General features: G+C 52.3%; 1 protein-coding gene across 1 annotated transcript; it reads left to right on the forward strand.

The window, feature by feature from the left end:
- Positions 1-3674: 3674 nt before the first annotated feature.
- On the forward strand, positions 3675-20243 carry ZIC4 (Zic family member 4). The gene is given in 8 exon segments (XM_055086860.1): positions 3675-3913; positions 3966-4200; positions 4202-4399; positions 6779-6863; positions 12943-13334; positions 13476-13704; positions 18253-18571; positions 20206-20243. Coding segments are annotated over 8 exon segments (1698 nt in total). The 3' UTR covers positions 20207-20243.
- The last annotated feature ends 2598 nt before the right edge of the window (positions 20244-22841 follow it).

Genomic DNA, 22841 nt, shown 5'->3' on the forward strand with positions numbered 1-22841 from the left:
GACGACACCGTCCCCCCCTTGATGAATGGGAGCAGGGGGAGGCGTCACGTGCTGCCGACGCGGGCGCCCATTGGCGTGCCCGCGCTCCCCCCGCCCGCAGCCGCCGCGCCAACGGAGGGCGCGCCGAGGCGCCGCGCGCCTTTCATTGGCCCGCCCGCCTCATCAATCCCAGGTATTGTAAAGCGCTTGACATCCCCTTTTGACAAACAGGGCTGCCAGGAGTAGCAACTTTTTTTTTAGCCAAATTTTTCCCCTCTTCTCATGGAAAACATTTTTTGCCACGATTTCTTTTCCTTTTCGCAGTCATATACATTCTCTCTCCTCTTTATCCGTATCCCTCTCCCTTTCCCTCTCCATCTCTCTTTCTCTATCTTGTCCTTCTTCAGACCTGCTCTTAGCTGAGCGATTAGCGACTTCGGGCGTCTCCGAGAACAGGAGGCGGGGATGGGGCTGGTAAACACAGCTAAGGCACTTCCAGAATGTCCCGATTCAGCAACTTTCTTTTCTTTCTTTCCCCCTGTCCCCGCCTTGAAGGGCAGCAAAGGAGGCTTTTGTTATTTGCTCCTTTTGAAGTTCGCTTCCCTCTTGCTTCGTCCCCCTCCTGTTTATAATTTAAGATCTCGGGAGCACACAGGCACACCACTTTCTCTTTACCAGAAATGTGATTTCTCAGGATGACCGGTTGCCTCGATTTTCTCACTGTTATCAAATCAATCAGACTTCCTGCTCCCTCCCCAAAAAATAAGCACAGGTGGATGAGAGCTCCAACTTTCCAGGTTCAGGGTGTTTTGTTTTTGTGGCTCAGGATGACCGGTTGCCTCGATTTTCTCACTGTTATCAAATCAATCAGACTTCCTGCTCCCTCCCCAAAAAATAAGCACAGGTGGATGAGAGCTCCAACTTTCCAGGTTCAGGGTGTTTTGTTTTTGTGGTTTTTTTTTTTTTTTTAGCAAATTGAAAACATTGTTGCCGATTTTTTATTTTTTTCCTTTCCTGTGTTATTCTTTTCTTTTCTCCCTTTTCCCTAGTCTCCCGTGTCTGCCCCCACTAACCCCTCTCTCTGCACTCCTGTTCCCAACCCTGGCCCCTTTCATTCAGGTAAAACTGTAAATTTCCCAACACGCCATTGTTCTTCAGGACTGCCCAAAGCTCCCTAGAAATCCCCGAATACTTTTTTTGGTATTTAAATCTCCGATAGATAGGACCAATGTAAATTTTGTGACATTCAAACCTTTTCTAGTTCACAAATCAGTCACCCTTGTCACAGTTATTGAAATTCCGCAACTCGCCACACCAGGACGGTGGAAAAAGCGGGCGCGGTCTTTGTTGCCGACCAGGCTTTTGATCGCCAGAGAAAATTTACTTACCTTCAGATGAGTGAGCAGAAAAAGAAATAACACTCCCTTTGATTTAGTTAGGAAAATGCAGACATTTGGATTCAGTGCAAACATACAACACTCGCTTGTTTTCGCGATGCGGCCCTCGATTAACCTGTCTTTGCCCAGCGCAAAGTCTATTCAACAACTGCGCGTAGTTGCTTTTTGTCCCGTCCACAAAGAGCCATTGACTATATATTAAAATGATTGTTGAAAGGTAGAGGAGTATGGCACTTAAAAGCAGGAAAAAAAAAATCCCTGTGACTCAATCAATTAAGGCGAGCAACATTTATGCATTTCAAAAAATGCATGAGGATGCGGGGGGTTGGGGGATGAAGGCTGCATTTCTCCGCAGCTCTGTTTAAAACCCAGCAGCCCAGGCCGAGGGTTTAGCTGAAGCGTCTGCATATTCATTAGGTCTAATTATTTTCTAGTAAGGAAAACACAAAAAGCCAAGAGTCGGAATCCTTCAATTTGCCCTTTGTTTCTAACTTCATTTGGCTTCTTTGCAGCTGAATCACAGCCCTAAACTCTTTTCTCAGACAAAGAGACCTCAACTCATCCTTTCACAGGCGGCCCCGTTAGGAAACTCACCAGTGCCTGGGCGAGAGGAAAATGAAAATGAACATTTTTTGCCCAGTCGCCTGTTCGGGCTGCACAGGCTGGAAGAAGGCAGGGTCAGCGTCGGCCTGTCCTCCTTTCTGGTTTTCTGGTCTTTTCATCGCCTAGATTCTCGCTTGGGGCTGGCGAGCTGAGCTGCCCTTTCCCTGGGCTCTCCCTGCTCAAATCTGGACTTCTGTTAGCTGGGATAGTTTCCTGGTGTCTGAAGGAAACTGGCTGAGCATTTGCGCTTGTTGTGCTGGGAAATAGAAATTTGAGAAAGAAAAAAAAAAAATCAAATGTTCGGTCCCCAGCAACAAGTCTGAGTGCAGCAGCCCCGGAATTCCCTGCCAGCTTTGAGTGGAACCAGGATGGGGAATGAAGGCAAAGGGCTGGGGCTTGAGGGGTGGTTTAAAAAAAAAAACTGTTATACACTTTGTTTTTTAAAAAGATATATCGGAGCCACTCAGACTCTTTTCTGCTGCCTACAAGGGATTTTTGGAGCCTGACTCCACTGCAGTTGTAAAAATCCTATCTGCAAGGAGAAGCTTTCTCTAGAGGCTGTACTGCTTTCACCAGGGAGAACAAATCTTGAACCCACCTCTCCTGCCTTTCAAAAACTAAAAAAACAAGGGAGGGGACCCGAGGGGAGAAGGGTAGCCGCCGTTGGGAGGGGGAGAGGGAAAATAATTCTTCAAAAAAGAAAAGTCAGTCCTCTCCTCTCCTGTTCGTGGACTGTCCAAGGGGGACTTTGACAAGAGAGTATTTTTAGGAAACGCATCCAAATATACAGAGTAAGAGTGAATGTGAGAAAAAAAAAAGTTGTGGGTTGTAGAAGTTATCAAGTGGGATTTGCTGCGCTCTCTGCAGGAAACGCAAGCGGCTCCAGTTCAAAGCCACATGCACCAACGTGACATATAAGCCATTAAAATATCATCCTGACGGCTCATTTCTGCTTCATCATACATTCCCTAACTGCTTCCCGAAAGCTGGAAAAGGAGAAATGAAAGATGCCCGCCTCGCTGGAACCACAAAAGAGAGGCTTGGAGGGTTTTGCGGTCCCCCTCAGACACCTCAAAGTGATGTGCAGAAATGAGGCGATCCCGGCAACAGGTGGAGCGGGGTAAGTGCGTGAGTCCGGGGGGCAGACAGACCGCACCTGTACCCCCAGCAGCGGGGTAGGAAGTACCCTTATCGCGGCCATCGGCACCCAAACCCCACTGGGGTAAGAGGCCCAGCTAGATTTTGTCCCCCATCCCCTCCCTCCGTAGCCCCCCAACTGTGGGTACAGGCCCCACCCCGCTGACACTGAGGGGAGGAGGGGGCCCTTCCACAGAGAGGCTACGCTGGAGATGAGTCCATCCCTTCTTCTGGGGGGCGGTGCCAGGGGGACGAATGGGGGTGCCACTGGCACGCGGACCAAGGGCAGCTTGTTGCCTGCCCGCCTTCCCTCCCCTCTTTGTAAATCGCCTGGGTGCCCCACCGTTGGCCCAAGAAGGGGAGTCGTGGCCCAGAGCTTCCCTCGCCCCGAGTGGGCTGGGCCCGCGCAGGAGGGGGCCCCTGCAGACAGCTTCTCCGTCCTGCCCCCCGCGAGGATGGCAGGGAAAGACTCGGCTTCCCCTCTCCAGGGTCAAAGGAGCCAAGTTACCCCGGCTGGCAGCAAGATGATGGAGCTTCTCCACCGCCACCTGACGGGGGATGCCGGCTGGGTCAGCCGCGGGGCCCGCATCCTCGCCTCCGTGCAGTCTGGTCCTGCCTCAGGACGCTGACTGCTGGTATCCGCTCTCTGCGCGCGGCGGGCTGTGGGTTTGGGACTTGACTTTCTTTCTCCCGGATGCGAACGAGGGCTACGACCGGCTCTCAAAGGAGAAGGCCGCAGCTACCTGGGATCCTGGCCACTACCCTAGACACATAGAGGCCCTGGAAATTAGGGACAAGTGGGGCGGGAACAGAGTCAGGCTGTGAAAGAAAGCTAGAACTGCCCCAAAGGGAAAGTTTGGGGTTGACGAATGGTCCATGGGGACATCTGGGAGCCAGCGAGGTCTTTGGAATGGGAAAGGGGCATTGGAGGGGCTGCAACTTGGCCTGCACCGTCTGCAGGAAACTCCCTTTGGATCGCAAGGTCATATTTCTACCCCTTTTCCTACAGCATTGGCCTCAGAGCGACCTGTGAAGGGGCACCATGTTCCCTTCCTCTGTCTGGCCGCTGGCAGTTTGGTGGGGGGGTGGGGCGGGGGTTCAAAGGGACGGTTAAATGTCCAGGCTGGTCCTTCAAGCGACCCACTAACGCAGATTCTATTCTGGGCACACGGAGGTCTCCCAGTCTTCAGCCCCCAGCTGGAGGAACCTCAGCTTTTCCCTCTAGGGAACAGAAGAATGAGAAAAGGCCGTCGCACAACCCAGCCTCAAATCCCAAATTCCTGGTGTTTGAGGGCCCGATGAAGGGGAGCCAGGGAGGTTCCGGGTGCAGCTGGCAACAGCAGGCCACGGGCAGAGGCCGGAGCCGTTTTGCCTTTAGCCAGGGAGCTCCCAGACAGCCTGCAGGGCCCCTGCTCTGCACCCGCCCCGCCGGCCAAGCTGTGGCCGAGAGGCGGGCATGCCTTTGCCGGCGCTCCTGCGGGTTAATCAGTGTGGAGCAGTGGGGAAGTCTCGGGACTGAAGTCGCTGGCTTGGGAAGCAGGCTGAAGATGACCTCTGACCTTGGGCAGGCCTGCGCCTGTTAGGGCGACCCCACAATGTGCAGGCTTGGTGTTCCCCCAAAAGAAAAATGATGCCTTTTGCCTGTACCCACTGGCCCACTTTCATAGCTCTCCCCCAGCACGATCAATTACCGAAGCTCATTGGCACCCTTTTCTTGTCTCAAGGGAAAGAAGGCAGATTCCAATAAGTCTCCAGGCTGTGCTCCTGACTGATGATTCAGTGCCCAGGGCTGGTGTAAGGAGACAAGTCAGGGGCAATCTTTCGGGGAAAACCAAGCTGAGCATTTTCAGGGCTTTCATATCCCTGGGTTGGCAAGGATCTCAGGTCCAGGGGCCCAGGGGCTGCTCCTAGATTCTCTCACCCCTCCTTCAGCGAGATGACTGGCTTGCTAAGTGGGGTCAGAGTATGAACCAAAGGAGAAGATATTTACCCGGGTTCCATGCACAGGCCGGTGATGGAGCTGCTACAGGAGCAGCTTAAGGTTGGTCCCAGTTGCCTGCCTGAAGTCCAGCCTCTGAGACATTTGTTTGCATGCCTGTGGGTTTATAATGCACAAAAGACTGTCAGGACCTGGGGATAGAAGTGACCCAGGCCTCTTAAAGGGAGGGCTCGAGAGCAGCATTGTAGGTGTGGACAGAGTTCTTTAGGGAAACTCACACCCATTTCCCTCTGAAGCAAAAAAGTAAATTCTATTAGTTCCAACCAACCAGGACTTTTCCTGTGCCAGACATCCTGCCATGAGGAAATTTTAGAGCAAGGACACCCAGCACGCTGCCCTTCTGTAGGAATGCAAACTTTGGCTTTCTTTCTCTCCTGATTTGTGCGGGAAGGAGCTTATTACCTTTGGGGACAGATGCCTTTTGGTTAGAAAGAATCGAAAATAAATAAAACCCTCTGGGAAAAGGTGAGTCTAAACCCCTACTCCCACCCCTCAGGCTTGGACCCAGAAAAGAAGGGAGAGTGAAAGGTGAAAATACCTAAGCTAGTTCAAGCCCGGGTTGGGGGTTGAGGGAGAGAGAAAGAGATCTTTGAGCATAGAGAACTGGAAAGTCTTTGAGATAGCAGAGGCCCACTTGGATTTGGCCTGTGGTTCAACAAGTTAAACAACTGCTTGTTCTGTGGGCTGGAGTGTCAAGACAGGCAGACGTCCTCATTGACAGAGAGCTTGCTGTGTTTGTCCAGCCTGAGACCTTTTCAATGACTGTTTGTCTTTCTAGGCCAAATTGAGGTTTGGGGCTGGGTGAATCGCCTCTATTTGGCTGTTCCACTGCTTTCAGCCTTGCCTGACAGATGCAGAAGTCCCCAAAATGAGTTTAAGGTTTTAAGATGACCAAAGGCTGGGTAGCTCTATCCAAAAAGTGAATTTGATAAGGAATGCAAATATTTTGGGGGTGGGGGGTGGGTTATTTCTAAGCTGCTTAACTAAAAAGTATGGACAGCCAGGACCAATTGATAGAAATAATCTCTCCCCACCCCAATCTGATGAATTTTATATTCACTTTCAAAAACCAACTGCGATGCCTTTCAGATGGGTGAGGGGGGTGGAAGCCATGCGAGGGTTAGGGATTCCACACCACCTTGGGCACAACAGGAGCTACACACCTGCAAAGAAATTCCTCTCCTATCAGTTCCAGCACTTACAGCTCAATTTTTAACCTGCTAACCTCCCAGAGGACACCCAGTCCTCCTTCTCACTAAACTCAATTAATTAATGAACTTAAAGAAAATTATGGGGGCTTCTCAGATAAAAAAGTTTAAATTCTGGAGTGAGAGACGTTTGAACACTGACTGACTGAAAGTGTGCTTAACTCTACCTGTAAGGGAGATCCACAAATAAGTTACGGATAAAAATCTAGTTGGGAAATGATGATTTTTAATATTTTTTTAATCACCCAGGATATATTATTTTGCAGTAAATATGGGTAGTTCCCAGCAGAATTCTCTTCTTTCACTTCCAAATTTGAAAATAGTCAAAGAAAACACCGAAAATCTCTTCAGACCAACACTTTCTTTCACTCATACATTCAGGCCACACAGTCTTGCCATACGAGCATGTAGGAAATCGTTTAACTAGTGACTGTCTCTCTTTTCTTCCCAAACAGGCTCAAAGTCAGAAAATGAGATACAAGACTTCTTTGGTGATGAGGAAACGAATGCGGCTTTACCGAAACGCCCTGAAAGAGTCAAGTAAGTTAATATCCTCTTTTGATTATTGGTTTGCTGAAGTTATTTTGTAAGTAGGAAGTGATTTCTGTATGTTTTTTTTTTGGTCTTCTGGTTATGTTGGTTGTGAGTTTGGGGGTGTTTCTTGAATTCCAATGAAACTTAGAACAACACTTTGGTGTTTGATGCATTTGCACACAAATCAGCGACACAACGTCCCACCAGCAGCCAGCTAATCCCCTCAATGTCTACTCATCTGGACGTTCTAGAATTAATATTTGACGACTCTCTCATTGAAACAACCACCCCTGACCTTCTGCAGTTCCACTGTCACATTATTCTATGACATATTCATCTTGAATTCATTTCCGGACGATTTGATTGGAATGAGGTTTGACATGTATTGGCGTCCATGAAAGGAGCAGACTTTGATCTTGGTGATGGGGTTTACATGATATGCCTCATCTTTACCAGGGACACCAGCCTTCCGCAATGTGGCAGCCACGATGTTCCCACAATGTGGTGTCTGATCAGGGAGTGACTGACAGCCGCTCTGTCAGGAATACCTTCATTGTGAAGAATTTAATTTAATATTCCATTTAGAATAAGCATATGATTTAGGGTTGGGTGTTTCCCCTTTCAGGCATCTAGTTTCCCTCATTCAACTACACCACCAGCTGACGGTTGCCTCCAAGGTATTCCCTTGTTGGTAGGAAATGCAACCTTCTTAATAAAAGTTAAATGGACAACTTAGGAAATGACTCTCTTCTATTATTTTGGGATGATTTGATGGCAAATTCTCTAGGGAGATGTGGTTATTATGTAAATTCCGTTGTTTTAATTCCTCAGTGCTCTTCTGGAAGATCCTTTAACAATGTTTCCTAATCATTTGTCAAATGATGGTTTGCTGGGAAATTAAATTTTATCCAAGCATTTTATCCAAGCATATTTTCTTTCATACGTACTTCCATTAATGATGATTAAATCCCAAACTTCCATAGAAGAGGGGAGGAATATCTTCCTTTCTCTTCAAAATCCTGACCGATCCCTTCTCCTCTGTACGATGTGGGCATGGACCTACGGAAGGCTCCTGGGGCTTAAGTTGTTATTTTTTTCTCCCGCAAGACTAGGGACAACCTCTCACTGTAGGAATCTTGAATTCTGTCTGTGAATAGCCTACGAAGGGATTTGCCCCCTTGTTTTGGATGGTACCCTGGCCAGAAACAGGGAAGAAAGGATTGAACAAGTGACTGCAGACCTAAATGCACAATATTCAGGCAACAAGGTTTGTGCTTGGCCAGGCTTTGTGCAGGCAACAAGGTTTGTGCTTGGCCAGGCTTTGTGCAGGCAACAAGGTCTGTGCTTGGCCAGGCTTTGTGCAGTGGCCCTCAGCTTCTGGGATCCTGGCTCGGGCATAAGCTGCAACAGATAATCATCATTTAGCATTGTTGAAAAGAACAAAATGGAAAAAATATCCCAGCTATTGACCTGAAATCTCCTCCATTGTTTTCTTTCCAAGGAAGGGAAGTGAGACATTCCCCCACTTAAGCCAGTGATGTGAGGAGCTATAACAGATGGTAGGGCCACCAAACATATTTCTATACAGCAGGACTAGGAAAGCACTTTAGTTTATGATGTTGCTTTGTCACATCTGGGGTAAACAAAGGTGCTTAGGGCATGATTCCGAGGTCTGGAGGGATGTTTGGAGTCTGGTGGTGGAACTTGCTCCACATAGGCCCCCATGAAAACCCCCGGTGGTTCTTGAAACTCTGCTGAAGATCTCTGAGCTGCAAATGTATCTCTTTTTTTCTGCAAATCAAGCAGAAATGTGGACTCAACAATGCTATAACCCCCAGCATGGTTAGGAATAGAATGCTTCAGCCAAACATTTGGTATTGGGGGTAAGTGTGGTGAGATAACTTTTGAAAGAAAAGTTCTGAGCACCACTGAGGGACACCACTACTTAGCCTGCCCAACGAATAGTCAGTGAAACCTGGAATCCCTGCTACCTGGGCACTGGAAGACTCAAAGGAACGGCCCTGAAAGCTAAAGTATGCTTCAATGACGTAGGTGCCCCATCTGCCTTCTGTGATTAGCTGGATACTGCTTTGGTGCTTATTTCAGAGATACGCCTTGAAGACCCTTATGTAATCACCCAAAGCTCCCTGTTTATAAATATTAGTGAGTAAAATGGCTTTCCAAAGTTCCCTGTTTATAAATATTAGTGAACAAAATGGCTTTTTTTCTCCCTATCTCTGTCCCTGAGGAAATGTCCCTCTGGGAGAATGCTTGGTCCCATTGCTGTGTCCAGCCAACCAAGGTGTGAACCACGTGGCTCCAAGGCACTTGCAAAGATTAGGCAACCTTAGTGACCTTAGGTCAACTGACCCCTGACTATTCAAGAAGCTTCTACCTAGGATGGGTCCAGATGTTTTCAGGGCTTCAAAAGAAGTCTGCATCTGGGAAGGAGCTCCATGGGGCCAGGTTACTTTCGGTGAATTTGGCTGAATCAGATGTATCTGCCCTTTCACTGTTGGCACAAAAAGCCATACACATGTTCAACGCTTTTCAAGGGTAAACTTATCAAGAGAGACTGTGTAGTGCAGTAACAGCCTATTGTATATAACCTCTGCTTCTTATCCCTGGAGTCTGTGGAGTCAGTGCTTAGAATTCGGGGCGGGGGGGTGGTCCCACAAATTTGGATGGGAAAAAAATGCATCTTTATTTTCGCCACCTTCTAATGGAATGTTATAGCTTCTTCTATTATGAGTGTGGGCAAAAGGCACAGGATTATTAAAGTTCACTAGCTTCACCAGGTTTCCAAAAGGGTCCACAACCTAAAACAACTTGAATACTCCTGTTCTGTACTGTTATTCAAAGCTTTTGATGCGGGTGTGGTCACGGTGTATGTATTAAGTGGTTCGTTTTTGTGCAAATCAGAGTTTTAATGGAAGCCAAATTAGATGGTTAGTTTGACAAACATCCTGAACAGTAGGTTGTAGATTGCCAACTTTCGGATGGGAAAGAAAATATTTTCACTGTTGGACTACTGCATCAGTGCCCCCGCACTTAGGCCTCAGTGCTGCAGGAGGAGCTGACTAAATTCTGTGTTGATGAATGGTTAGGAGAAAGTGCTGGGCAAGGGGTCCCAAAGAGGAATATACTGGTTTGGGTTTTTGTTTTGGTTTTTGTTGTTTTCAGAACCCTTCATGGGTTTGCCTAGACAACTGTATCATTCAAAGGACACCTGCGTGGTGAGAAGCCTTGAAACCAGCACTTTGAGGAAGGGAAAACAGGGCAGGAAAACAGGGAGAAGGCACCTGTGGGCAAAGGGGATAAATCCCAGAAAGCGAGAGTGTGGGAGAGGGTGAAAGCCAAGAAAGGAGACAAATCCTCCAAGTCTAGTCTCAACACTGCTGTGTAGAAGCCCTTGGTTTCCAGAGCAGAGAAGGGCTTCAGCTGTCAAATGCTCTCCTTCAACTTTTTTTTTTTTTTATGTTAACTCAGCATCTATTGGTAGCTTGCTTAAGCTCTTCCGGCCGGAGGAGCAAAAAGACCTGGACTTGTCAAAGCCGAGGAAAATTGTTGTGGAAGTTAATCCCTCGCTAAATTGCGGCCCTGAGCCAGGAACAATGCATTAAATGAAGAAAGGCTCAACGAATCTGCCAACCATTATAAATAAGTTAATTATTTTTAAAAATTTAAAAGAAGCCCTTATTTACTGACCAGGAAATGTTTAAGAATAGTTCTTGGTGCTGGAGATGGCTGGGGCAGCTCAATCAACTTCATCAGAGTTCCTCGTAATCTGTCCAAACTTCTCACCTCTGCTAGGGGAGCGGGGTCTTTTACTCAATCCTTCAAACTTCTCTTAAAAACCCAAGTCTTTCACGGCTTTGAGGGCGCTTTCTATGGCTGCCGGGGAGCCCCGAGAGAACTCAGGTTGGCATTTTCGGCTACCGAGTGCAAAGCAGGCTTGACGGCCAGCAGCACTTTAAATCGCCGGGCGATGCAGCCAGCCCTAGCCGGTCGGCACGAACAAAGGACACTCCCCCCTGTTTATGCCACACTCGGCTGGTCCAGAACTGAAGGTTTCTTCCACCGGCCGATCCCCACCCCAAGACAGCGGAACCCGCAGCCCGGGAGGGCATTCTGCGAGAGGAGGCCGGGGCCCGGGGTCGCTCGCACAGCCTGGGCCGGGACACGTGGCCTCGGCTCTAGGCAAGCGAGTAGAGACAGAGACTCCGGCCGCGGGCAACAAGTGGCCAGAGGGAGCTCAAAGTGGAAACGATTCCTAAGTTCCCTTTCCCAAAGGCTCCGCCCGGCGGCAGGGTACAGAGCTCCGCGGCGCAATTTGACAGCGGGAGAGAGACCCGGCGCGAGGACCCGCTCCTCCTCGCGGCGCTCCCCTCGCCTTCATTTCTTTGGCCCGTCGCCCGCGGGTCGGTGTGATTTGCGGCGGGAAGGGTTCTTAGGCCCTCTTGGGAGGGCGGCGTGGGTTCGAAGCCAGCCTCTCCCAGGTCATCACCGTCTCCGGCCCAGTCCTGGGGCTCGGCTCAGGGCCAGATTCTTGAGTCCGCCAGTCTCTGGGCGCTCCAGGCACCCGGGAGGAGGGGCCGGCGAGGCTAAGTGGGAAGAATGGAGTGGGGAGAAGACAGAGGGGGAGGGGAGAAGAAAGGATGCAAGCAGGAAGGCGAAGTGTGGTCAGGGGTTTCGTGGAACTGAGAGCCAGAGCTAGAGGAAGAACGAGAGCGAGAAAGCTGAGCGACGCTAGAAAATCTGGAAAAGCGAGAAAACAAAATTAGGCGCAAGGGCTGTTAGCCTAGGGTCTCCCCCGCTCCCGGCCTCCTAGTCTGCAGCCGCCTTTCCTCCCTGGATCCCGGCCCTCGCCGCCTCCAGACTCCCGAGACAAGCTGCCGAAGCAGGCCGCGGTCCCCGCGCTCCGGGGGCTGCCCATCGGCCCCGGCAGGGCTGGGGGGGTCCGGTCTGCCCGCGAAGACATTACGTGCAGCGCAGCGCCCCCTCCCCAAAGCCATGGGGAATGGAGGCATAACCCAGCCCCGCTCACTTCCGAGAGCGGCGAGGCAGAGCAGATCTGCCCAGCTTTCGGGGAGAGAAGGGGGAGGGGGCTCACGAGTAGAGAAAAGAATCCGCGCCCGGGTCAGAGCGCATGAGCAGTAGAAGCGCGAGCTGGGGGGTGGGGAGGGGAGCGGGAGCAGTTGTGACTGTGTGTGTGTGTGTGTGTGTGTGTGTGTGTGTGTGTCCCCGTGCTGAGGGACCTGTCATCACTGACGTCGGACCGGGACGCGGGCCAATGGGCGACCTAGGCGATTGTTCCTCTCGGCGGGCCCGGGCCACGGCCCCGAATCTCTATTCAGTTCCTCACGCGCCCCGCTGCTGCCTCTGTAGTGTACAGGATTTCAAGTAGGCATTAAAGACTGTGAGAGGGGGAGAAAAAAAGTCACAACCCAAAACTTGAGGGGGGGGGGACTTTGCAGAAGTTGTCTATGGCTGTTCTTTCCCCTCCCCGCTGTCAGGTGACGGTGGCGTGAGCGCCCCGACCTAAGGAGCTCCGGGGAGTCCCGGCCGGGATGCAGCAGGCCTCCCTCTCCCAGCCGAGCTGGGCGCTGAAATTCGTATATATGGCCGGGGCTCTTGGGCACCACCACCACCTACAACATCACCACTTCCCCCGCCTCCACTCCCCCGCAGGGCGCCGCGGCCCCGAGGGCCCGGGGGAGTTGGCCGCCAAAGCGCGCTCGGAGCGCCAGGCGGACCCCTTTGGAGCAGAGCCCAGGGGCACCCAGCAACCCACAGCCTCAGCATTGCGCACCCCACTGCCCCGTCCACCCACCCCGCCGCCACCATCACTCTCCTGCTCATGAAGCGACAGGGGGCTCTACCGAACAGCCGCCCAGCCGGACCGCGGTGGAGGCGCTTGGCCTCGCGCTGTCCGCTCGGATCGCTGCCGCCGCAGTCGGGCTTTCGGTGCCGGCGTTGACCGCCGAGGCCGTGGTGTGGCTGGGCCGGGCCTGCCCCCTGGGGCCGGGTAGGACGCTCAGCCCTCGCCACCCGTTCTCACTCGCGCTATTTGTCTCAACAACAGGTAGCAGCTCCGGACACCATGGCCCGCAGCTCGCTGCCGCCTCCAGCCCCTCGGTGTTACCGGGCTTTCACGAGCAGCCTCCCCAGGCCTCCCCTAGCTGCACTTTGAACGGACTCCTGCGTCTGGGGCTCCCCGGAGACATGTACGCACGGCCCGAACCCTTCCCGCCGGGACCTGTGGCCCGCAGCGACGCCCTGGCAGCTGCCGCAGCCCTGCACAACTACGGGGGCATGAACCTGACCATGAACCTCGCCGCACCCCACGGTCCCGGCGCTTTCTTCCGCTACATGCGCCAGCCCATCAAACAGGAGCTGATCTGCAAGTGGCTGGCGGCCGACGGCCCCGCACCCCCGCGCCTCTGCTCCAAAACTTTCAGCACCATGCACGAGCTGGCCGCGCATCACGGCGCCGGCGCCTTCTTCCGCTATATGCGCCAGCCCACCAAACAGGAGCTCATCTGCAAGTGGATCGAGCCGGAGCAGCTGGCCAACCCCAAAAAGTCGTGCAACAAAACTTTCAGCACCATGCACGAGCTGGTCACGCACGTCACCGTGGAGCACGTCGGAGGCCCTGAGCAGAGTCACCACATATGCTTCTGGGAGGAGTGTCCGCGCGAGGGCAAGCCCTTTAAAGCCAAATACAAACTTGTAAATCACATCCGCGTGCACACGGGCGAGAAGCCCTTCCCTTGTCCTTTCCCGGGGTGTGGGAAAGTCTTTGCTAGATCAGAAAATCTCAAAATACACAAAAGAACTCACACAGGTCAGTATTCGCCACTGTCTGTCTCGTTCGGACCCTCTGGGGAGGCAGGGGGCCTCTTCCGGGCCCTCGGAGCTGGATTTCCTCAAGTTCCACCTGGGCGGGGAGGGGGGATATTTTGGTGTTTCCATGAGCCAAGTTCATAAAATATTAATTATGCCCTTCAATTAGAATCACAGAAGTTTCCTGAGGCTGTGTGTGGGAAAGATAGTATGAGATTTCTGCTCTGGGGGTTGGGAAGGGGATGCTCGGGTTTCTGTGTGTGCAAATGTGTGGTCCCTGCTTACGGAGTTTGATTTGAAGGTATTTTAAAGGGCACTGTTCCCCAAAGTTGTAAGGACAGAGGAACAATTTAATTTTCCCCTGTCCCTTTGGAATTGTGTGAGGCACACTCTTCCAATAGTCAGCCTGACAACCTGACTGCCACCTGAACTGAGAGCGCGCCAGGCCCTTAGTGACTTCTTTAGGATTTGAGGGTCTCATGGGCTAATTTTGCCCCTGTTTTGGAGCCTTGGTGACCCACACTCGGGACGTTTCACAAACCCTCCCTCTTGCTTTAGCAGAGACCCAAGGAGGCTCATTCACCTTAAATGTCATTTACTGAGCTGTTAAGTGAAATGGGGACATGTGTCAACCACATCTGTTAGTTCTAGTCAACAGAAAGAAAAGGAGCCCTCTCAAAAGCCTGCAAAGTTGAACTCCTCTGGCCAGAAGCATCTCTAATTAATGCAATTGCAAGGAGAAAGTTTTCACACTTCCCAGAAGAGCCTGTGAAGTTACATTAATTAGTTTAGCAGCCGGATGTTTGTATTCTTCTTAGCTAGGGTTTTCTTGCCCTCGCTTCCTCAAAGTTTAAGAAGTCAACATCTCCCCTCCTCCATTTTGGGTGCGGGAGAAGGGGACCCATGGGGGAGACAGAGAGGATGAAATAAGTTCCAGCTTGGTGCCCCACTTCTACTCCCTGGCACTCTGCCTTACGCACCTCTATTCTTGGTGAAAACATCAGCAATTATTAGAGTCAAAGAACTCCCCCAGGTTGGCACTACCCGGGAAAGAAGCTTGCTAAATCCCACCTTCTCCCCCCCAAACCCTTCAGTCTTGGGGAAGGTCCCTGGCCAGGACATTGGCACACTCGGAGGCCAGATTAAAGTCCACTTTTAAGTCTCCTACTTTATTTCGGAAATGTATAGTTTTTTCTGAGCTGTTTCCAGGATTCCCCCCCCCCACAACCTCTCGCAAGCATTTGTCCCCCTACTCCTCCCTCCCTCCGATTTTTATCCAGGGGAAGAAGGAGAGAAGTGAGACCCAGATCGCCGCCCTCAGGCTCCCTATTCATTGAGCCGGCGGCCCGCACCACGAAGGTAGACTCGAAGTCCTGCGCCAGAGTAGGAACTCATTTTTAATGACAGGGGGATTTTAAACAGACTTTTACTGCTCTTTGCCGGCCTACTGTTTGAAGTCCGTGAAGCAGAAAATGGTTAAATTCTCAGTGCAATCGACCTACAGCAGAGAATCAAGTTCAGTGCGCCCGAGCTGGCTCAGGTTTGCGTCTATTCAGAACAGAATTCTAAGTGCATCCTTTCCCCTTCCACTGGCAGTCCTGATTCATTATCACCGGAGTTAAAAAAAAAAAAAAAATCTACAGAGCCTCTCCTGCTCCGGCGTTTCCCTCAAACCCTCCTCCTAAGTAATGAAAAGAGGAGAAAACAACAACAACAGCAACAACAAAATGTTTTTCAAATGGCAATAGACCTCACTACAAATTATTCATGAAGACGGTTCTCGATTCAACAGGAAAATAATTGCCTTTTCAAATATTAATGGCGTTTCATTTCCTCGAGTCGCGGAAGCGGCGAATAGGCTGCTTTCTCAGGAGTTGAGATTTTCCGGGATCTGAATCCCGGGCGTGGCTTCGGAGGCAGCGGCTCCGATCCCACTCCGAAAGCTTTCGCTTTGCGGCGGTCACAGAAATCCCGGAACAATGGTGCCGCCGCGAGGGAGACGCGGGCCCGCCGCCCTTCCCGGGACCCCCTGTGTTGGGGGCTCGCCCCACTCTCCCAGGCAGTCGGTAGAGGGAGGTAGGGCTGGGCTCCGAGGCAGAGGAGAAGAGAACGCTCCGGGGCGGAACGCTCGCACAGCCCGGCCCAGCCACAAGTGCGAGAAAATGGCGCGAGTCGAACCGCCCCGCCACTGCCAACCTGGTCGCGCGGGCCTGGCCCCGGGCCGGGGCAGAGGCTTCTCGCGGCTGCTGAGGCTCTAGGAGGAGACTCCGGGCCTTTCAGGACTCGGCCTCAGGCCCAGGCTACTCAGGGCGGGCTGCGGGGTCCCGGCCCAACCCTGCTTCTCCACATCCATCCACCCACCCACACAGGGCTCGGCGCCCAGATCTGGTGGGAGGGAGAGGGCGGGAGGCTGCGTGTTGGGTGGGGCGGGGGGTGTGCAGGGTTAGGCGAGGAGTCCGGGGCTCCTCCTGCTGCTGGGGAGAGGCCGGGAGGGCGCGGGGGCGCGGCCTCACCTGGCCTCCCAGGGGCCTTGGAACTTCCAGGCTGCCCACATCACCTTCAGTGCCCTGCTTTTTTCGCCTCGGTACCTCGCCTGGGACGAAATCATTGTTTCTGTTTTACATGAATGTCCAACAAGGCGGTCACAAGATGGGATAAGTGTGTGTGTGTGGGGGGGGAATACTTGGGGGGTGGCAATCAACCTCAAATTCTATTTCTCCTCTGTTGTCTTAGCAGGTCTTGCTTTCTTTTGCAGGTCCTGAATTACATGGTTCTTGTAAGTGATTTTAGAAAGAAAAGACAGAAGGAAGGGAGGAAGAAAAGTTTTAGTTCTGCAAATGCTAACAGGGATCAGAGGGGAGAAAACGAGGGACACATAGGGACATAGAGTTTATTCTGCATCTTTCTATTTTTCTAAATAAAACTGTACCGGTGTGCCGAGAAACGGCAGATGCCGGCACTGTCCAGTGTTCCACTGTACTAACAATACTCCTGCAGCGGGAGGACGCAGCGGCCGCGCAGTGCACGAGTCCTGGGCTTCTAACCCGCTGCCGTGCGGAGGCGAGGGTTGGACGCAAACCTCTGGCTCTGCCTAAGCCTCAACAGGACTTGGGAGTAGGGGCTTTGTTTATTCAAACCTGCCCCAAAGCACCCATCTTTCCTGGAAGCGGCGGGAGAAGCAACCACAAAGGCAACATTCCACCAGCCGGGCATCTCTCCCTCCTTAGCCGGACGCTTGGTAGTCTCTCCCTCAACCCGGGGCGCCCGGCAGTATCCATTTGTTGCAGCGCCCGGACATTTCTTTCTCTCCTTCCTTCAGCATCTGCAGCTCCAGAGGAACCTGGGCTTCCGGGTTCTTGGGGTCCTTTCCTCCCCCACACGCTAGCAAATCCAGCCGGAGGTGAGCTCCCGGATTGGGACTCTGTCCTCGGCCAGTATTTCCACCCTAGCGCGCGCTCGCGCCTTCCCGCGGCTCTACAGGGCATCACACCACTGATCAGAGCCCCTCCCGGGCCTACCCCGGCTGCCCGCTTGCCCTCCAGTCTGCGGAGCCAGGCCTCGCCTGATCGCAGCAGCTGCGCTCATCCTGAAGCCACCGCGACCACGGGTGCGATCGCGGGAATGGCCCCGGATCCCGCTTGGCCCGGGCAGAACCTGCCTTGCGCCGGTTTCTCGGCTCAGGCTGGGGAGGCCGGACCGTGGGCCATGGGTGGTCTAGGGAGGCCGCTCGACCTCTCAAAGTCAGTTCGGACTGGGAGAGCCGGCTCTCCGCGGCGGAGTCTCCGGGAAGCCGCTGGAGCAGCGTAATAAAATATTATTGCCGGCGCGAGTATCTGGAGGGATCCCGGACGGTTTAGGCAAGATTTGAAGAATGCTACTAAATGTTTGCCCTCAGGGGGTAGAGGGGAAGGGGGAGGGGGCTCCATTCCCCGTAAAAATCGCGTCTGAAGTGCATTGCTCAGAGTACCTTTCCCTGCAGCACGAATGCACATCCTGCACACGCCGTGTGCATCGGCTGCGTATCCTTAAATTATTCCATCGCTTTGGCGTTTGCACAAAACCTACTTTAAGAAACAATTTGGGCCAGGATGTGTTTGGGGTGGACCGCTGGGCGGGGAGTGGGGAGCAAAGACATTTGGCTGGAACAGCAATTTTGAGCAGATGCGAGCTCCTCAGTCAACTCTATTCTCCGGGCAAAGGTGCTTCTGGCTCCAGGTGGAGAAAATCTGGAGGAAAACAACCGGAGTGGATCAGGATTTTCCAGGAAGGAAACTCGACTAAGATGGAGTCTTTGTTGCTCCTGCTCCGTCCCCTCCCCCCAGGTCCCGGCGGGAGAAGGGGAGGGGGGGGGAGGCGTGCAGGAGGGAGCTCAGGGGGCGCGCTCTGAGCGGGGAAAAGGGGGTGCCGGGCTTGCGGCGCTGGGGAAAGAGGTTTCTGAATTTTTTGGTGGCTCTCTTCCCCAAAATGGCAGAGAAATTGGGGTAGGGTAGTGAGGCCGAGCCGGGGCCACAGCCCACGCGCACTAATGTCTCTGCGTTGCCTCCACCAGGGGAGAAGCCCTTCAGGTGCGAGTTCGAGGGCTGCGAGCGGCGCTTCGCCAACAGCAGCGACCGCAAGAAGCACTCGCACGTGCACACGAGTGACAAGCCCTACACGTGCAAAGTGCGCGGCTGCGACAAGTGCTACACGCACCCCAGCTCGCTGCGTAAGCACATGAAGGTGCACGGGCGCTCGCCGCCGCCGCCCAGCTCTGGCTACGACTCGGCCACACCGTCTGCCCTCGTGTCGCCCTCGTCGGACTTCGGCCGCGAGCCCCCGGTGGCCTCCTCGGCGGCGGTGGCGGCGCGTAGCGCTGACCTGAGCGAATGGTACGTGTGTCAGGGCCCGGGCCCCGCCCCCGCTGCCCCCGCAGCGCCCCCAAGCCCCGCGCGGCCACCTGGCCCCGCCGCCGCCGCCGCCGCCTTCAGTTACCAGGGTTGCTGCTGTGGTTGCTGCTTCCGCGTATCCTGACTGCCAGGTCTAGGCCGGGTTATTGAGGCTTGAAGAGAGAGTGAGGAAGGAAGCAGAGAAGGCAGGAAGGGAGGAAGGTCACCACTAATAGTTGTTAGAGCTCAGTGAATATGCTGATTTAATGTCCGTGTCTTAAAATATCAATATGGTACCCATATGGATTCTACAGTCACATCCACCCCCCGCCCACCCCAGACGCCCTCATGACTGGGTAGCTTGAAACCAGGGTTGGGGTAAAGAAAATAGAGAAAGAGACAGGCAGAAGGTAAACAAGAAAACATATTAGGGGAGTTTCTGTGCAATCTTGGCCATTGCAGTGGGCAAAAGTAACACCACAAAGTCCTTGTGTGGTTCACAGAATGGGAAATGTTTTCCTCGAGGCCTGGGCCTCCCCGATAGCCACCCCTACTCCGTTCCCAGCTCCCAGTCGGAGCCTCCTCGGAAGTTCCTTTGGCGGGAAGGAGGCAGACGGAATTCCTGAGCCGTTGTCTTCCGTCCTCTTTCCTTCCTCCTTTGCCAACCTACACCTCCCCTCCCCCAGCTATTTAAATCCCAGATGCAAAATTTTCCAACCGCTTCTATAAAGGAGATGATAGGGAAGAGGGGGGAGGTTCAGCATCTTCCCTAGGGATTTTATGCCCCTCCCCCAGAGACTGGCCCAAGCACACAGAGACATCTGTCTGCCTGTCTGTCTGCTCTGTATGCATTATATACTGGGGGTAAGAGGGGAGTCCAAACAACAGGAATTACAGACAAAAGAGCGGTAAAGGGGCTTTAGGATTCAATGCTCTGAGACCTTCTCAGGCCAATCACCCTCTCCTCACATCCCACAATTGTTGGGGAGCTGCCTGTGGAATCTTTTGGGTGCTTGGCATTGGGGGTGCAGAATGGACCAATGATGTCACTGAGGCCAGGCCTCCGCAGCAAAGGGATCCAGCTTAGGCTACAGTGTCTGGATGAATCCCATCAATTCTGTGATGGTCTTTGTCGAAAATCGCACAATGTTGGTCTTAGTTTTAAAAAGGCCGGGGGGGGGGGAGGGGAACAAGAGATGAACTTGCAATAATAAATGTTTTAAAGGCAAACACCCAATGGGTCTAGACTGAATGTGTATTTGATATGCTGGGTACCAAATCCCCTGAAAAGGAACCAGATGTTGGGGGCAGGGAAGAGAAAAAGTCTGTGCAATTGTTGCCAAGGGGGGAAAAAAATCAGGGCCTGGTTCCCAGTCTGTCACCCTCTGCAGGGAGGATAGTGCTGCTCCAAATTCTTGCTAAGATTTGGTGGGGGGGGGGGGGGAACGTGAATAAAACGGAGGGGAAAAAAGTTTTGGTAGACCCATCCCACTCCTCTAAGAATTTGGAGATAAGTAGGGGTGTGGTACTCCTACCTAGGGGGAGCCCCCAAAGAGCTCAATTTAAAAAGCTGAACCCAGCAAACAAGCCCTGATTCTGCCACTCTGCTGTATTTTCTTCTGTTCTTTCCTCTTCAGACACCATTGGAAGATTCTCACTCCTGCCCCGTGGCCGCACACTTCCATCAGATAAATAACGTCCTAACTGGAGAGGGACTGTTTTCATTAGTCCTAATAAAAACCAGAATCTTGCAAATACATCCTTAGTGAATCCGTCCTTGTGGAAGGGTGTCTGCCATCCCCTTCCCGCCCCGCCACCACTACAATGGGGCCCAGAGGTCTCCTAGCCCAGGGCCCGCGGTCGGCAGCAAACAACTCTTTCCCATCGGGAAACACCCGCCCCACCGCCAAGGTGCAGAGGGCATCTGGGGAACTTGCTTCTTCTGAAGATGTTAAAAAATTTCCCCCTCTCCAAAGAGGACTCCTTTCTTTCTCTTCTATTTCTAGGCCCCATTTTGCCTCCCAACCCCATCCAAAATAATGAAATAAAATAAAAATGCGTAGTCGGTCACTAATCGCCTTTAATTTTTCATTTGCTTGTTACAGATGTCCACCGCGTTGCTCGCAAGGTAATCTCGCCCTGCGCAGCTGAGCGTCCGCATCTTGCGCCTGCGACATCAAAGGGCCCGCGCACAAAGCAATGTTTCTTCGCCACGGTGCATCTTCATGGTAAGTTAGGATTTCTATGGCAATGGGCAAGTCGCACTGAAATCCTGAAAGGCCGAGCCTGGAGCCCGTCCAGGCTTTTCATTAAGGACATAATATTTACGTCTAACAGGCCTTTTTTCTTGTGTATACAAGTATATATTTTTGTTTGACGCGGACTAAATCATTTTCATTTAATTTCCGGTAAACAAAACCCACGCGAATGGGCACTTGTTCCCGATCATAATAAAAATGGATAATAATGTGAGGGAAGAAAAGGGCCGCTTGAATCGCCGCTCAGCTCCCTTTGTTTCTGCTTTCTGCGGTGATCAGAGGGCGCATTTGGGTTTGATGGCGAGTTTCTAAAGGCGAGGAAATGGTTTGTAAGAGGGGAAAGAAAAGGAGAAAGGTCTAATCAAGCTCGGGTTGTTCAAAGAGTCGGGTTTTGGGGTTGAAAGTGTGAGTTTGACGGTGCATCAGCATGCCGCGTTAGGCTCGCCATGGAAATGCGCGCGGGGAGCGGCCGCTTCAAAGGCGGCACACTTCACTGCAGACACTCTATTAAGATACATTTGCGCTGACCTTTGCTTTCACGCCATTTAATACTGTCACTGTGCTCTCCAGTATATACTTCCTCCTTAGGACCTGCCTCGCCAGCGTTTAGGGGTTCACCTGGCACTCCGATGGGGCGGGGGAGGGGCGCTTTGGCAGCAGGGAAGCTTTCAGGAAAGGGAGGAGACAGACTCGTGCATCTTGACTGCTCCTCAAAGAGGCTCCAGGGTCAGAAGTAAATAACTTTAGGACGAGCTCAGAAGCTTAACAAATGAGCGTCCCCAGCTCGGTTTTGTGCCAAGTGCCTCTCAACATCTTGAGCATGTTGGAGGCCTGAATTTCAGTGGGACTTGGGGGAAGGAAAGGAGCCACCCTGGATGAGTCTGGGGAGTTCAGACTGTGCCTTTGGGACATTTTCACTCTGGCCCCCAGTCCAGCCCATCCTGCCCCTCTATCCCGGAAGTTTCTCACAGACCCCCGAACTTGTTTCTCCGCAGGGTGGGGTGGATGGTACCCCTCGGGCCTGCTCTGGCCCTGGGCACAGACTCAAGAGCCCAAGGCCAAGGGGATAGGGAAGATGGCAGGAAAGTTAGAAGTCCATGTTCCCTTAATTGTCTTGTTGTTTATTTTATCCAAGTACCCCAGTGAATAGGGGAAAAATAAACACGGTGGAAAAAAAAATCAAACAGTGGAGTCTTCTTTAGTGCCAGTCCTTGTGGTTGAATAAAAAGGATGGTCTGCTTTCTATTGAGCTGAGAAATCTTTGAAGTGGGAGTTATTATCTGAGACATTCCTGCTTGTCGTCCTAACAACGCTGATGAAACGTAAAAGGTTCTTTGTCAGCGATTTGTTCTCCTCTCTGTCAAACTCCCTCTACCCCGTTAGTTTCAAACCGTTTCTAAAGAGATAAAATCTAACTTTTTTTAAAAATACATGCACACTACACTAACCGATAACTTCGGGCCAAGTCCTGCTAAGGGAAAAACAAAAGCAATGCAGAGACATCAAGTCCAGAGCCTGTGGAGGTGTGCAGATGTTGAGGGGCCCTTTGCCCAGGCTCTGGGACAGGAGGGCAAGAATGCAGAGACGGCGCAGGCAGAGGGTGTACACCCTAAGCCTCCACTGTATGTCTGCTTCTCTCTTCTCTGGTCTGCACTCAACCAGTCCAAGTCAGGTCACCTAGAGACCCCTCAAGCTCCCAATATTCTTGCTCCGAATCCTTGGAGCCAAGGCGGCAGCCAAGCAATTGTTACTATTTCCTGCTCCTTCGAAGACAATCTCTGCTAAAAATAGACCCATTGTGTGTTTCTTCCCACTAGCAGCAATCAGCAAGCTCTTTCTGCCATTAATAGAAAGGAGAGTGGCTTGAGGGAGAGAGACATTTTTATAATTTCCTGTTTTCTTCAGAATCTTGGCATTTGGAGTTCAGAAGGTCCACGACCCCAAAGTGCATGCAAACGCCCCCCTCCCATCCACATGTGCAGTTCTTCATTTCATATTGTGCCCAAGAAAGAAAC

This window comes from Physeter macrocephalus, chromosome 1 (genome assembly GCF_002837175.3).
Source record: "Physeter macrocephalus isolate SW-GA chromosome 1, ASM283717v5, whole genome shotgun sequence".
NCBI lineage: Eukaryota > Metazoa > Chordata > Mammalia > Artiodactyla > Physeteridae > Physeter > Physeter macrocephalus.